Consider the following 16,361-nt stretch of genomic DNA (forward strand, 5'->3'; position numbering starts at 1 on the left):
ATGGTGTTTTAATGATTTTGTTATACCATCATGATATTTATCCTATGAGTTGGTGCATTATAACAAAGGAACATTGAAAACTGCCTTATGCAGAGTCAGACCATTGGTCCATCCAGCTCAGTACTCTCTACACAAACTGGCAGCAACTCCACCGTGTGTCGAAATAGCATCCCTCCGAGCCCCACCTGGAAATGCTGGGGATTGAACCTGGGACCTTCTATGTGAAAAAGAGCTGCCCAGCCACTGAGCTACAACTCTTCTTGAAATCTTCTGCCTCTGAACATGGAGTTGTAAAGCCCTTGTAACCAATGCCATCGGGGAAGATCTGTCCCCCACTCTGGAGCTGTCTAAGGCTATGAGGGCACAAGGAGAAGGGGACCACATATTGGCGTATAGCCCAATTAAAGAATCTGCTACGAAGCGTGATGACTGTGTTCTTCAGCCCAGGAACTCAAAAACAAACACGCAGAGAAGTAACTTGGCTTTCTTTGTAGCTTTATTATTTACAACAGAGTAATGCACAGCTTTACACAAGTTACTATATACATACTTCTCCATACAACTCCTAAACTGCTCCTAATCTCTCCACACCTCTCTAACAATCTCCAAACTCTCCAACACTTGGTTGCTGTGTCATGCTCCTTAAGAGAGAAACTTCTAGCCCAGGGGTGTCAAACTCAAATTCATCGGGGGCCGCATCAGCAGTTTGGTCACCCTCAAAGGGCCGGTTGTATCTGTAGGACTATGTGTCCACTCTTTATTATCATAAATTATTGTCACTGCATTCAATTATTACTGGTTTTTGTAATAATGTAAGTAATAACTAGCTCTGAAAGCAGAAACATAGTCAGAATAATGGCAGGTAGATATTCAAATGTACAATTATTGTACAATTTATTGAAAAATGATTTTTGGTAACTGCACTGGGTGGTGGAGGCTCGCTAGGGTTTCATGCAGGACCTTTGCAGAGCTACTAGTACCTGGAGATGCTGGGGTCCTTCTGCATGCAGGACAGATGTTCTGCCAGTGAGCCACCACCCTTCACCAAAGGGACTGGCTGAGGTTGACTCACTGGAGCTGCTCTCCTGGTTCCAGGGTTTAAGGGCCAAAAGTATAAAGCAGCATCCTATGTTTCTGAGGAGAGGGAGAGGGAGAGGGAGGGGAGGGAGGAAGGAAGGAAGAAAAGAGGGAGTGGGGGGGAGAGAGGAAGGAAGGAAAGAGGGGAGAGAAAGAAGAGTAGGAAATAAGGAAGGGAATAAAGAAGAAAAGAAAAAGAAAGAGGGAGAGAAGACGGAAAGGGAGAAAGAAGGAAGGAAGTAGAGGGAAAGAAAGAATAAGAATGAGGGAGAGGAAGAAAGATGGGAAGGACGGAAGGAAGGAAGGAAGGAAGGAAGGAAGGAAGGAAGGAGGGAGCAGGAGGGAGAGAGGAAGGAAAGAGGTGAGAGAAAGAAGAGTAGGAAAGAAGGAATAAAGAAGGAAAGAAAAAGAAAGAGGGAGAGAAGACAGAGATAAAGAAGGAAGGAAGGAGAGGGAAAGAAAGAATAAGAACGAGAGAGAGGAAGGAAGAAAGGGAAGGGGGGGTCGCTGCCTTGATTCAGCGCCAGAAAAGAGCGCGAAGGGACCCAGGGGCAAAAAGCATTTCCCGTGCAGCGTGAGGCAGCGGGTGTCCGTTTTAGGAGAAGTGCGTAAAGCCTCAGAGTTGCACGTTCGTGAGGCTGAGCCGCTGCTGAGCTCACGTTCATGAGGCTGAGCCACGGCAGGAGGAGGAGGAGCTGAGGCAAGAGGAGGAGGAGGAGGCTTGCCGGGTCGGTGCCCGGCAGCGCCGTGCGGAGAGTCCCGAGCCTATGGGATGCAGCAGTGCTCTGTAGCACTTTGAATCCTCCTCCTCCTTCACACGGCGCTGCTGGGTGCTTTGTCTGTGGTTCAGCAGCAGCAGCAGCCATTTCCAGGCGCCGAGCCGTGGCAGGAGGAGGAGGATTCAAAGTGCTACAGAGCACTGCTGCGTCGCAGAGGCTCGGGACTCTCCGTGCCGCGCTGCAGGGCGTTGACCCGGCAAGCTGCCTCCTCCTTCTCCTGCTGTGGCTCGGGGCGCTCCATGCAGCGCTGCTCTGGCCGCCTTTCTACACCCCCCCAGCCCCATCTGTTTGTCGGCGCTTTGTCGGCGCGGCGCTTCAGCAGCAAGGTCCCGCTGCTGGGTCCCGCTGGCTGGGGTGCTCGGCGGGCCACATGACGAGGTCTGGCGGGCCGGATTTGGCCCCCAGACCTTGTGTTTGACACCCGTGTTCTAGCCAATCAGCAACCTGTTGCTGGGCTTCTGTCTCTAGGCAGACTTTGGTCATGTGCTCCTGCTTTGGCTTTCTGCCAATTCACTAATTGATTCACTCACAAGCTGCAGTTCCTCACAGAACCTCAACACCCCCTCACAGCTTGCAGAGTGTCCTTAGTTCTTGAGCATACACAAAGTATTATAACCAACTTTGATTACCAGACTCATGCTCTGACACAGCATATTCCAGTTTACAAATGACAGAGGCTTTGTCATTATATTTGCAACATTTTCAGCACTTGGCACATAGTCACATACAATGTTATTATTCTGTAAATTAGCTCTGACATTTTGGTATTTCAAATGTACATGTTTTGATTGACTTTAGAATTGTTCTGTCCTAGACAAAGTAATACATGCCTGGTTGTCAATACACACCTTTAAAGGACAAACACATTCAACACCCAAATCCATCAGCAAATGTTTATAAAACTCCAGCTCATCGCATAATTCACTCAATGCTGCATATTCCGACTCAGTTGAGGACACACTATTTGTTGCTTTCTAGATTTCCAGCCAACCAATGAACCTCCCAACATGATTATAATAACAGTAACAGATTTTCTATCCGGTAGATTTCCCCAATCGCTGTCTGTGTAGCATTTTAACACCTCCTCACCTGCTGAACTTAGTTTCAAAACACTGTCAGCAGTGTGTTTCAGATAACGTAAAATTCTTTTAACTGCTTTTCATGCACTAACAGAAGGATTGGCTACCTGTCTGCTCAAAATTCCAACAGCAAAACTAATGTCAGGACGTGACCATTGTGCAAGATACATCAGGCTTCCTATTGCAGATTGATATTGTAAGGGGAAGAAAGTACAGAGAACCTCCCCCTTGCATCAGAAGTAGCTCCTCCCCAAGAAGTTCTTGACTTCATCAAGAACTTCTCCCACGTCACGACACCCATCACAGACTGCCTAAGAGGCAAGCAAAAGTTCCGGTGGACAGCGGAGGCTCAAGCAGCGTTTGAGTGCCTGAAGGTGTTTGCCTCAGAACAGAACCTGTTTCACGTGGTGCAGGATGCACCCTTATGCGTTGAGACGGATGCTTCTGACAGAGCCGTGGGGGGAATTCTGCTGCAACTGGATGCCAACAGGGAATGGCGACCGTGTGAGTTTTTCTCCAGAAAGCTGAACCAAGCAGAACGCAATTACACAGTCTTTGACAGGGAGCTTCTTGCCATACATGCCGCCGTCAAACACTGGAGACACTTCCTGGTGGGCACTAAACACCCCATCCAAGTGTGCACCAACCATAAGAACTTGGAGTTCTGGAGGACGGCCAGAGTGCTCAACCAGCGGCAGATACGGTGGGCGGAGTTCTTCTCCCATTTCAACTTCTCCATCCACTACATACCGGGAGAGCAGAATGTCAGGGCGGATGCCCTGTCGTGTAAACCAGAGTACATGGAGGAAGAGCAGCCACCGGCCCCCCAACACATCTTTCCCCCATCTGCCTGGACTTGTGGGGGAGCTGTGGTGAGTGAGGCAGAACTCACCGGATTGACGGCAGAGGACGAGTTCGCCAAACGCATCTTCCGAGACCTGCAGGAGGGGAGGGGAACGGACAAGGGCTTTAAGGAAAAAGAGGGTTTGCTCTATTACCAGGGGGCCCTGTACCTACCCACCACCTCTCTGAGGAGGATGGTCCTCCAACAGATGCACGACAACCCAACGGTGGGACACTTTGGGAGGGACAAAACCACACACTTAGTCAAGAGACACTTCTGGTGGCCTGGGGTGAGGGAGGACGTCAGAGACTACGTCAGAGGCTGCGACACCTGCCAGAGGGCGAAAGGGGACAGGGCAGCACCGGCAGGACTGCTGGAGCCGCTGCCTATGCCAAATAGGCCCTGGGAGGTGGTGTCTGTAGACTTCGTCACCGCAGTACTGGTGGTGGTGGACCTCCTAACCAAGATGTGCCACTTTGTACCGAGCGCAAGGGCTGTCTCAGCGGAGGAGACAGCAAAGCTGTTTGTGGACCACATATTCAGACTGCACAGCTTACCATTAAGTGTAATATCAGATAGGGGGCACCAGTTTACTTCCAGGTTCTGGCGCAAGCTCATGAGCATGTTGCATGTGGAGGCCAGCCTATCCACGGCCCGACACCCCTAGACCAATGGCCAGGTGGAGAGAGCCAACGCCATACTACAACAGTACTTGAGGTGCTACGTCAGCCAACGACAAACGGACTGGGTGGACCGTCTGCCAATGGCAGAGTTTGTCTACAACAACGCAGTGCACGTCTCCACAGGGGTATCGCCCTTTAAGGCCAATTACGGGCGGGACCTCAGAGCATTCCCGGGGAGGGAGTGGGAAGAGGAGGAGGGGCCCGCAGCGGAGGATTGGGCGGAGGAAATGGAGACAGTGCACCAGCAACTTAAGGAACATTTGGAAAGGGCCAAGGAAGCCTACAAGAAGGGAGCGGACCGCCACCGGCGACTGGGTGAGGTCATCAGGGTGGGGGACAAGGTGTGGCTATCCTCAGAAGGGCTTCCGACCATGGGGAGGTGCAAGAAGTTGGCGCCCAGACGCTTGGGGCCCTTCACAGTCACGCATCAGATCAATCCAGTGGCATTCAGGTTAGAACTCCCAGACTCCATGAGGATACACCCGGTGTTTCACAGGTCGTTGCTCTCCCCCTACGGGGAAAGCACCAGGTTTGGGGATAGCAACACACAATAGACAGACATTCAGAGGGACGGGGTACCACAGAACCTGAACGTGGCCACGGAAATCCTGGACTCTCAATGGGGGGAGCCTGGGTGCCGGCTACTGCAGTGCAGGAGGAATACCTAGTGGAGGAATTCCATGCGCTGTTTCCGCACAGGCCGAAACCATGGCACATGGAGAGGGAGGCCTCAGCAGCACCTGCAGGGGAGGGGGAGGTCTCCTCAGGGGAAGAAGAGCCACGGGGATCGCTGTGGCAATGGGAAGCAAGGTTTCAGGAGCGGGAAGAGGAGCCCGAGTTCAGAGCCCCCTCTAGCGCAGAAACCCCAATCACGGACTGGGAACAGATGTTCACTCCCATGGGATCAGATGAGATGGAGTTCCTGGGGTTTCAGTCGTCACCTCAGGTCGCCTCGCAGAGCTCAGAATGGGAACATGTTTTCACTCCCACCAGCTCGGACGCCACGGAGTTTTTGGGCTTCCAATTGTCGCCAATGCTGCCCGTCTCCTCGGGGGAGGGGGGTCCTGGGGTGGATGTAAGGGGAAGAAAGTACAGAGAACCTCCCCCTTGCATCAGAACTAGCTCCTCCCCAAGCAGTGATGGAAGCGAGGGCTCTGAGGAGGCTAATCAGGAAGTGGAGAGAGAAGGCCAGGGCTCCAGCAGCATGGGAGAGACCCGGCTACACAGGATGGAGGAAAGAGAGGGAGAGAATGGGGAAAAGGAAAGCATGGAGCGTAGACCCTTTCCTCCGGTTCCGGAATTACGCAGGAGAAAGAGAGAGGACGAGGATGACAGAGGACAAGATGGTTGGACAGTGTTCTCAAAGCTACCAACATGACTAAACTGTGGGAGGTAGTGGAAGACAGGAGTGCCTGGCGTGCTCTGGTCCATGGGGTCACGAAGAGTCGGGCACGACTAAACAACTAAACAACAACAAGGCTATGTACACACCATACATTTACAGTAATGCACACTTAAAGCACATGACTTTCCCCCAAGAATCATGGGAACTGTAGTTTATCCCCATAGAAATACAATTCTCAACACCCTTAAAAAAACTATAGCTCCCAAGATTCTTTGGGGGAAGTAATGGGATTTAAATGTGCATGGCCTAATCTTAATTCAAAACTGTTATAACAAGTGGCTATTGCCGCATGCCTAGATTAATGGTGTGTTCTGTGAAGAAGGAACCCTCTTTTGTCTGACTCTTGCAGGATTCCTCCACACTGGCATACCGTGACTGGGGCTGTGGGGTGGCCGGCCCTGGGCACATTATTCTGAAGGTGCAAAAGGGAGTAACCAAGTGCCTCCATGACAGGCAACCTATGGAGAGGCAAGCTGCACAAGGGGAAGCCTGGCTGGCTGGTGTGGAGCCATGCTCTCCTCTCTTTGTAGGAGAAGGAGGCACCATCCCAGCCCCAAAGGCCCGGCCCTGGCACAGCTTGCTTCCCCGCAGGGCACCTGTTGCATTCTCTCAGAATCTGGTGGCATCAGCGTTAGAAGACCCCAGGTTCCAAAAGCCACAGTACGCCACTATTCCTCCATCCCAGAGAGCTATTTCATGCCACAGCCGCTCTCTCCTCACCCCTTTCCATCTGGTCTGAGTTTTCCCTTTTACATGCACAGGAGTTGCTACCATAACATTTAAAGAGAAAAAATGCTTTTCACTCTGCACAGCTTAAAGAAAAGGAATGACCCTCTCCTCTCCTCTCCCCTTGCTAGCATATCTGATTATTAGTTGTGGCTGTGTGGGTGGGGGTGTCTGGTACCTTGTAAATAAAAAAAAACCCATCGCCACATCTCTGTAAAACTGCAGAAGTTTATCACCAGATAGCATATGAGAGAAGTTGCTTCACTATGTCTTGGGCCATAAAGCAAAAAGTTTTGCTCTTCTGGGCAGACAACTCTTTGTTTATCATCTTGCTTCTGCCCTGCAGGGAACTAGGTTAGCAGCCATTGCCAAAGCTGGTTGTAGTAACCTCAGAATTTATATCTGATGAAAACGGAAAAATTATGACTGAAGATCATGTACTTCCCAGTGGCTGTGCTGTGCCTAAGCCAGGCATAGGTAGATTTAGGTGGGATCTGTTAGTATTTGCATTGTATTTGCATTGTTGTTGTTTTATTTGTACCACACCTGTAAGGGTGACTCCCTACAGGGAGCCAGCCCCCACCATCCTAACGTCCACCTCGCCAAGCACAGGGAGCAGCAGTGGGTCTGAAGCAGCCAGGGGGGAGGGTAAAGACTCAGAGGAAGAGAGAAGCCAGCGTGCGGAACGGTGGGAAAGCTCAGGGGAGGAGAGATGTATGGCTATTCCCTGGACGTGCTGGCTCTTTCGGATTCTGAGGCGTCAGCAAAAAATTTTCCATTGAATTTGCAGCTAAGCATCAGATACAGCTCCTGCCACTGGATTTGCCTCTCCACGTCACCACCATTGATGGGAGAGAGTTGTTGGAGGGAGCAGTCTCGCAGCAGACACCCCCCATGAGCATGGCGATTAGGAGGCACACTGAGACACTGGCTTTTCACGTGACCACCCTGTCGGACCCGCCCATCGTCTTAGGCATGAGCTGGCTGGCGCTCCATGACCCGACCATAGGGTGGCACCAGCGGTCCCTCACTTTTGGGTAAGTGTATTGCATAGAGCACTGCATGGAGAGGCAGGGTGACCAGGAACCTCTGGCCATGGTGGCGATGATGGCGGTCGAAGGGGGGCCAAAATCCCTAAGCCCTACTGGGACTTGCAGGACGTGTTCAGTGGAAAGGAATCTGACCACCTGCCCCCGCATAGGCCCTATGACTGCCAGATCAATCTAGTACCTGGAGCCCAACTGCCACCCAGAAAGTTGTATTCCATGTGTGACCAGGAGATGGCAGACTTGCAGGAGTTCATTGACACGAACCTCAAGCATGGGTTCATACGGGAGAGCAAAGCAACAGGGGGCAGTCCTGTGTTCTTCGTGCATAAAAAGGACACCATCCAATAGAGGCTCGTTGTGGACTTCTGTCTCCTGAACACCCTGATGGAACCTGTGGCCTTCCCGATGCCCTGAGTGGATGATCTGCTGACGGCGGTGCGCCGAGGCAAGATTTTCACTAAGCTTGACTTGAGAGGGGTGTACAACTTGATCTGGATAAGAGACGGGGATGAGTGGAAAACCATCATGTATACCACTGGGAGCCTTTGAGTACCTAGTCATGCCGTTTGGCCTGCAGGGGGGGGATCTGCCTGCTTCCAACCCTTCATGCACCACATCCTGGGCTCACTACTCTTCAAGAACTGTGTGGTCTTTTTGGATGACATATTGATCTATTCTGACACCCTGGAGCAGCACGTGAAGGACGTGTGGACAGTTCTACAGCGCCTCAAGGAGCACCACCTGTATGTGAAACTGGAGAAGTGCCTGTTTCACGCCAAGGAAGTGGAGTTCCTCGGCTATACGCTTCCAACAAAGGACTGGCAATGGACAAGGAGAAGGTGAGAGCCACCCTGGAATGGCAGAGCCCAAGGACACGCAAGGATGCCCAGTGCCTTTTGGGCTTTGCAAACTTCTATAGGAAGTTCATTAAGAACTTCTCTCATGTTACGGCGCCCATTACGGACTGCTTAAGGGGCAAGCAGAAGTTCAGGTGGACGCAGGAGGTGCAGCACGCGTTTGAACGACTGAAGGAGGTATTCGCGTCCTACCAGCACCTGTTTCACGTGGTCCAGGATGCGCCACTACATATAGAAATGGACGCTTCAGACCAAGAGATTGGCACCATCTTGCTGCAGCTGGACGCCAACAGGGAGTGGAAACCATGTGCCTTCTTCTCCAGGAAGCTGAACCAGGTGGAACGCAACTGCACAGACTTTGACAGGGCGCTGCTCGCGATCCATGCGGCACTTCCTGGTGGGGCCCCGATACCCCATTCAAGTGTGCACCGACCACAAGAATTTGGAGTTTTGGAGAATGGCCAGAGTGCTTAACCAGAGACAGATCCGATGAGCAGAGCTGTTCTCCCACTTCAACTTCTCCATCCACTACATCCCCGGTGAGCAGAATGTCAGGGCGGATGCCCTGTCCAGGAAGCCCGACTACATGGCGGAGGAGGAACCACCAGGGCCTCGGAACATTTATCCCCAATCTGCATGGACCTGGGGGGGGGGGGCGGGGGGGAGAAGCAGAACTCATCAGACGCACAGCGGAAGACGCTTTTGCCCAGATCACTTTGCAGGACCTGAGGAAAGGGAAGGGGGCGGAGCATGGGTTTGAGGAGAAAGGGGGGTTGCTCTTTCGCTATGGGGTCCTGTACCTGCCAACAAAGTCTCTCAGGGGTAAGGTCCTGAGGCAGCTGCACGACAACCCAACGGTGGGACATTTTGGGAGAGACAAGACCACACAACTGGTTATGAGACATTTCTGGTGGCCTAGCATGCGGGAGGACGTGAGGGAATATGTCAGGACCTGCGACACCTGCCAAAGGGCAAAAGGGGAAAGGACTATTGGAACCCTTGCCCACACTCAGTAGACCATGGAGGTAGTCTCAGTAGATTTTATCAAAGATCTGCCCCTGTCCCGCGGCAAGACCGCCATGCTAGTTGTAGTCGACCTTTTGACCAAAATGTTCCACTTTGTAGCATGCGCACGGGCGGTGCCGGCTGAGGAGACGGCGAAGCTCTTTGTGGAACAGGTGTTCAGGCTGAATGGATTGCCCTCAAGGGTAATTTCCGACAGGGGCAGACAATTTGCCTCTCGGTTCTGGCGCAAGCTCATGAGCCTCTTACATGTGGAAGTCAGCCTCTCCACCGCCAGACATCCCCAAACCAATGGTCAAGCAGAAAGGGTCAACGCGATCCTCCAGCAATACCTAAGGTGCTATGTCAACCAGAGGCAGATGGACTGGGTGGATCGGTTGCCCCTAGTGGAGTTCGCGTACAACAATGCAGTGCACGTCTCCACAGGTGTCACACCCTTTAATTATGGGCGGGACCCATGAGCATTCCCCGGGTGTGAGTCAGATGCTGACGAGGGTCCAGCAACAGAGGAATGGGCGACAGAATGGAGGCGGTACACCAGCAGTTCAAGGAGAACCTGGAGAAAGCCAAGGAGGCTTACAAGAAGGGGCAGATCGCCATCGGAGACCGGGGGAGGTCATCTGGTAGGGGGATCAGGTTTGGCTGTCCTCAGAGGGGTTCCCCATCGTGGGGAGGTGCAAGAAGTTGGCACCCAGAAGGCTGTGGCCGTTCAAGGTTTTGCAGATGATCAACCCAGTGGCATTTAGGTTGGAGTTACCCGAGTGCATGAGGATCTACCCCGTGTTTCACAGATCGCTGCTTTCCCCATACAGGGAGGGGAATGAGTTCCGGTACAGCGTAGCACCCCCATCAGCACCCCCAAGGGAAAGGGGGGAGGAGGCAGTGAATGAGGCCACAGAGATTCTGGACTCTCGATGGGGAGAGGACAGTTTGGAGTACCTAATAGCATGGGAAGGGGCTCCAGCCTCCCGCAATGCCTGGTGCCAGCAGACAGTGTGCAGGAGGAATACCTGGTGGAGGAATTCCATGCTCTGTTTGCACAAAGGCCCAAACCACCAAGGTTTAGGGTGGGGAAAGTTTTTGCACCCACAAGCAGTGAGGACAACTTTCGAGGCTTCCCGCCGAGTGCCGACGGGGAGGCAGACTGGGAAGGTTCTTCATCTACGGAAGAACAGGAGTGGGCCACGGGCGACCAGCAGGGATCCCTGTGGGGGTGGGACACCGTCTTTCAGGAGGGGGAGGAGGAAGACTGGGAACAGGTCTTCTCTCCCACAGGTTCTGATGAGATGGACTTCCTGGGCTTCCAGTCGTCCCCCCAAGCACAGTCCCAGACCCCAGACTGGGAACAGGTTTTCACTCCCACTGGAACGAATGAAACGGACTTTCTGGGATTCCAGTCCGAGCCCCCAAATGCCACCTGCCTCAGGAGGGGAGGGGGTCATGGGGGGTGTAAGGGTGACTCCCTACAGGGAGCTGGCCCCCATCATCCTAATGTCCACCTCGCCAAACACAGGGAGCAGCAGTGGGTCTGAAGCAGCCAGGGGGGAAGGGAGAGACTCGGAGGGAGAGAGCAGCTAGCGGGCGGAACGATGGGAATGCTCAGGGGAGAAGAGATGCAGGCAAGGGCTCAAGGATGCTGGAGAACCCTTCTACCACCTTGGCAGGGAGGAGGCTGAGGGGGCATCGCTTCTTCCGGCGCAAGAGTTAAGGGGGAGGCGTTTTGGGGTGCCCCAACTACTTTGCTGGCGTAAGAACAGATGTACACCATTGCCGGATTCTGATTTGGAATGAGAGGTCATGTTTTAAGCTGTCTGCACTGTAAATACTTTGCACAATAAAAGTCTTTAAAGACAAACTGGACTCAAGCGGAGTTACTCTAAAGTAGCCACGACGACCCTCTAACAACACCCATCTGACTGAGTTACCCCAGCCACTCTTGGGGGTTTACAGAATATGCAAAAACATAACGTTAAAAACTTCGCTATATAGGGTTGAATTCAGATGTCTTTCAAAGGTTGTGTGGTTGTTTATCTCCTTGACCTCTGAGAGGGCTGCAGGGGGCGGACCAAAGCACTCAAGAGGTGAAGGCTCCACAAGGGACAGAGCCAGTCCCTCAACTAAGCAGCTCTAGTGGAGAGAGCGCTCCTCCAGCACCCTCATCCCAGCAAGGAGGGGCGACAAGAGGAGGGACCAAAGGAGGAGGTTCAAGGTGCCTAGGGGCTTATGCTGGAGGCATTCACGAAGGGAGATGCTTCCAGATTCTGGATCGGATTAGATCGGACATGCTTTTTGATCCTCTGTCTTGTACGTACAGTATGTATATAAATAAAATCCTGTAAAAACCAAGCACGATTTTTGGAGTTGCTTACTCGTGAGGAAGCTACTCACTCGTTACATTACTGAAGGCACAGTGGGAGCAAGAAAATATGGCAAAATGCAAGAAAACAACCCATCTCCTTCCTGCTTTTAAAAAAAGGGGGAAGAAAGACTAGATTCTCCAGCAGCAGCAAAGAGCAAAAGGAGAAATAAACGTCTTTGTTGAGTTGTCAATTAAAGGCAGTTCCAGAATCGGTTATAGATGGCCAGAGGGCATAGCGGTCAACCCTCCCTTTTTTGCGGGAAACTCCCTTATTCCAAGCCACAGCTGTCAACCTTCCCCTTTTTGCTGGAAATTCCCTTATTCCAGCGCCGTTTCCCGCTGCTATCCTGCATTGTTAGATATACCGTAGACTGTCCCCGGGACAGGTGAGGCTGCTGATCCCTTATTTTCAAATCTGAAAGTTGACAGCTATGCCAGAGGATATAGTGACAGCTTTACAAGCAAGTGCTCAGAAAATAGGGAGACGGAGACACTTTTTGGCATCTACAGGAATAAAGGGGGTCCCAATGAGCCTGTGTGTAAGGGTGTTTCTAAGATTGCCACAGCAAAGAGAACAACGAATAGCTGCTTTCCTTCAACTTTCTTTCTGTGCTTCTTGTCTGCTGTCCCGAATCCACAAGGCCAGTCAAAGTGCCACCCTCACCTCTCCTTAACAGGAAACTGATGCATGGATCCAAAAAGACAGAGCATTCCACTCCTTAAAAAGAAAAGGGGGGGGGAGGAAAGCCTTTATCATCAATGCATTTGGACCTACCTGTGGCCTTTAACGTTGGCTGCTCTCCTAGCAACAGTTTTAATCTTTTGGCGTGAATTTTCCCTTGATAGTGTGACTCAGCCACAACGGCTGAAGTAAAGGACATGTTACAGAGCGTACAGCATTTGTTCTTATCCACCGATTCATTGTCGCTGCCCTGGAGGATGAGAAGGAAGAAGCAAGGATGTTATGCAGGTCAAAGGCAGCGGTCGCACGAGGGCCAGACTCAGATGCAAACTCTGGTACCATCAGATCTTGGGGCTGGATTTGGAGGACTCTCAGTCTGACAGATCCATTTCAGACATCCGCCTGAAATCATGAGGCATCTGAAAGGGGGAAGGAATATGAGAAGTGGGCTGGGATGGAAGGCAAGCGGCTAATGTGGGACTCTTCAGATGTCGTTGGGCTCCAGCTCCCATCCACACCTGGAAAGCACCGGGGGGGGGGCAGGGGGACTGTAGCCCAGGCCCTGTTTAGGGAAGTTTTTAATGTCTGGTGTTTTATTGTATTTTTAATATCTTGTTGGAAGCCGCCCAGAGTGGCTGGAGAAACCCAGCCAGGTGGGCGGGGTATAAAATTATTATTATTATTATTATTATTATTATTATTATTATTATTATTAGGCACAAGCCAGGTGCCCCCCACAGCAGGGATCCCCGTCCCACCCTGCCTGCTGCCGGTGTCTGTGGGCCTTGGAGCCTGGCGTGGCCTCACCACTGCATCCCCGCCCCGACCCCCTCGCTGAATGGCTGCCCAGCCAGCGTCAAGGGGGGGGGTTGCCTGCCAAGGGCCATGTCAGCCAGCCAGGCTTCTCCCTGCACGGACGGGCAGTGACACTTGGCTCTGGTGGGCAGGGCTGAACTGGCACATGCACCCCATAGCGTGGTGGGTTCTGTGAACCCTCCATACCCTGCCTGGAGCATGTGCCCCAGGCAACAAAAAAGGATGCAACACTGCTGCCTGATATAAAGAACAATTCCTTGTTGCATTCCTGCCAACCTGGGAACTGTTGGACATAGAAACACAGACTTGTGAGTGAGATTACCTAGCTAGGAAGGTAAGAAGACTAGCCCTGGTCTGGCTCCAAATAAGAATGTTTGTGTTTATTCAGAGAAGTGCATTCTTGATGAGAAATAGTTCTATAGTCCTAGCTAGCTAACTAGTTGGAGAAACAAAGAAGCCATGCTTGCCCCTTTGTTCTCAGAAAACACATCCAAGAGTTGGCGGCAGTTGTAAAAAGGATATAACCTAACACATGATCAGTCAAAATTTCAAAGGACAGAGAGAGGTTAGCATAAAAGTTAAAGGTTCAGGGTTAGCCTGGGAATCTGGAGGTCCCTTACTCTGCTTAAGCTCCATGCAGACCCCTTTCTGCAAGCTGGATCACACCCAAACCTCATCAATGGCTCCTCTTCATCCTGGAGAGAAGTGACTAGTGGGGTGCCACAGGGTTCTGTCTTGGGCCCAGTCTTGTTCAACATCTTTATCAATGACTTGGATGATGGGCTTGAGGGCATCCTGAGCAAGTTTGCAGATGACACCAAATTGGGAGGGGTGGCTAATACCCCAGAGGACAGGATCACACTTCAAAATGACCTGAACAGATTAGACAACTGGGCCAAAGCAAACAAAATGAATTTTAACAAGGAGAAATGTAAAGTACTACACTTGGCCAAAAAAGAAATAAAAATGAAAGGCACAAATACAGGATGGGTGACACCTGGCTTGAGAGCAGTACATGTGAAAAGGATCTAGGAGTCTTGGTAGACCACAAACTTGACATGAGTCCACAGTGTGATGCAGCAGCTAAAAAAGCCAATGCAATTCTGGGCTGCATCAATAGGAGTATAGCATCTAGATCAAGGACTTGTTTTGATTGTGAGAGGTGAGCTGCACGCCATATTGAGGCCCTTTGTGTTGGGCACCTCTTATTTAGTTATTCTGCCATCTTTCTCTCATTCCACAAACACAAGCACAGCTTCCATCAGTAACAGCCATGACAGTTAGACCACCCGCCCCTCTGCAAACAGAACCTGTCATAAATTAGAAGATGCTTAAAGCCACATTAAAAATTAAAACTCTAGGAGATGAGTTTGTTTTAAAAAGATCACAAAAATTAGCAGCCTTCCAGCCAAAAATACACCCCCATGCTTGGCTTCCATCGCCTTAAAGCTCACTGTTCTGGATGACAAATTTGGCAAGAAAGCCTGATCTGTATGTCATGAATTCAACAAGCCCTATCAAGATTCGTGAAATGGTACTCCTGAACTGTAGAAACATAAGAGAAAGTGAAATGCTGTGATGTGTCCAAATTGGACAACAAACCTATAAACAAAGGGCATTTGCAGATGATGTAGTTCTTTTTGTGGTAAACTGTTTGGTTAAGGTGATAAAGGTATTTGAAATGATAAAGCAATTTGGTGATTTAGCTGGTTTTTATACTAATAAGGAAGAAAAGGAACCCACCCTCACGCTCTTTCTGCAGTGCGTGGAAGCTACCCAAATCCCCACTACTGCTGCTCCTCCAAATGTTTAGGGGTACGCATCCCCCTGTGTTTCCCCAGAAAAAACACTGATTATTCCCAAAATAAATGACTATTTGAAACATTTCTTCAACTCATTATGTATCATTTCCCAAAAGCTGCTGCTGCTGTTTGGATGAAGGTGGCTTCTTCTGAACGCCTGCCCCCTCTTTTTGGGTGGGATGCTGAGCTAAAGGCAGTGTTTTTTCCCATTTATTGTATTCCCCCCCCATTTGAACTATAAAATGGTGATTTTCTTGAGTCAAAATGAGAGAACCCCCAAACAATTTTTAAGAAAAAAAAGCACTGGGAATAATAGTGACAGAGGTCCCAAAAGTTGCTTAAAATGTTTCTGTATGCCGCCACCACAGCCAGAACTCTGTAGGCACAGAAATGGAAAGAAGAAGTTCCAAGAAAAGAGGAGTGGGATTTGAAATTATTGGACTATGTGGAAATGGCAAAAGTGACAGCAAAAATAAGAGCCCAAAAAGAAGAAAAACTTGTAGAAGAATTGGATTAACTGAGGAAAATATTAGTCAAATGAAATTGCAGGCAGGAGTTGAAATATAAAAGGAATGAGAATGATAAATGAATGTAATGTAGAATATATGTTTTAGCTAAATATTACATTTATGAGAGTAGATGAATGATTTGAATAGAAACATCATGTAAGTAAGGGTGGGAAGTCAAAATTTTAAGGGAATATGGTACTCAAATTGAATTGGATTTGTTAAATTGTTTGAAAACTAATAAAAAATTGTGGGGGGAAAGCCTGGACTGTAAAAATGTAAATACTACAGAGGGAAATGGAAAGACACCCCCAGCACAAGACTCTGAGGTGCCATTAGGGTTGAAGAAAGCCCTGGTTTCTCTTCTGTATCACTGCATGCAGCACTGCTTCTGTTCCACAGCAGTTCATCTTCCACCCAAAACTATGCAGAAATGCTAGGATTTTTGAAGTGTCCAAATACCTCACTTTTACTGCCACATTCTGCACAATGGGTGGAATATCTCTTAGGGTCTCTGTTCAAGTTGTTGCTGTTGCTATTGTTAGTAATATCAATATTAATATTTTTCATCATTTTTACAAATTACAGTACCTCAAAGAAACAACTTACAAAATATTTAAGTACTGAAAAACTTGACAAACTTTAAAATTCATAACATAGAATAAACCATAAGA

General features: G+C 50.1%; 1 protein-coding gene across 24 annotated transcripts in view; it reads right to left on the bottom strand.

Annotated features, from left to right (window-relative positions):
• ZMAT4 (zinc finger matrin-type 4) overlaps positions 1-16,361 on the bottom strand; it is a 186,995-nt gene that overhangs the window by 67,544 nt on the left and 103,090 nt on the right. For all 24 annotated transcript variants that reach the window (XR_015950405.1, XR_015950408.1, XR_015950409.1 and 21 more), the window contains one exon: positions 12,657-12,813. Coding sequence is in view for 15 of the 24 variants with exons in the window: in XM_088671415.1 (XP_088527541.1) it covers positions 12,657-12,813 (157 nt within the window). In the remaining 9 variants the exon portion in view is untranslated. The remainder of the gene's footprint in view (positions 1-12,656; positions 12,814-16,361) is intronic.

Source organism: Zootoca vivipara, chromosome 6 (genome assembly GCF_965207765.1).
Source record: "Zootoca vivipara chromosome 6, rZooViv2.hap1.1, whole genome shotgun sequence".
Taxonomy (NCBI): Eukaryota; Metazoa; Chordata; class Lepidosauria; order Squamata; family Lacertidae; genus Zootoca; species Zootoca vivipara.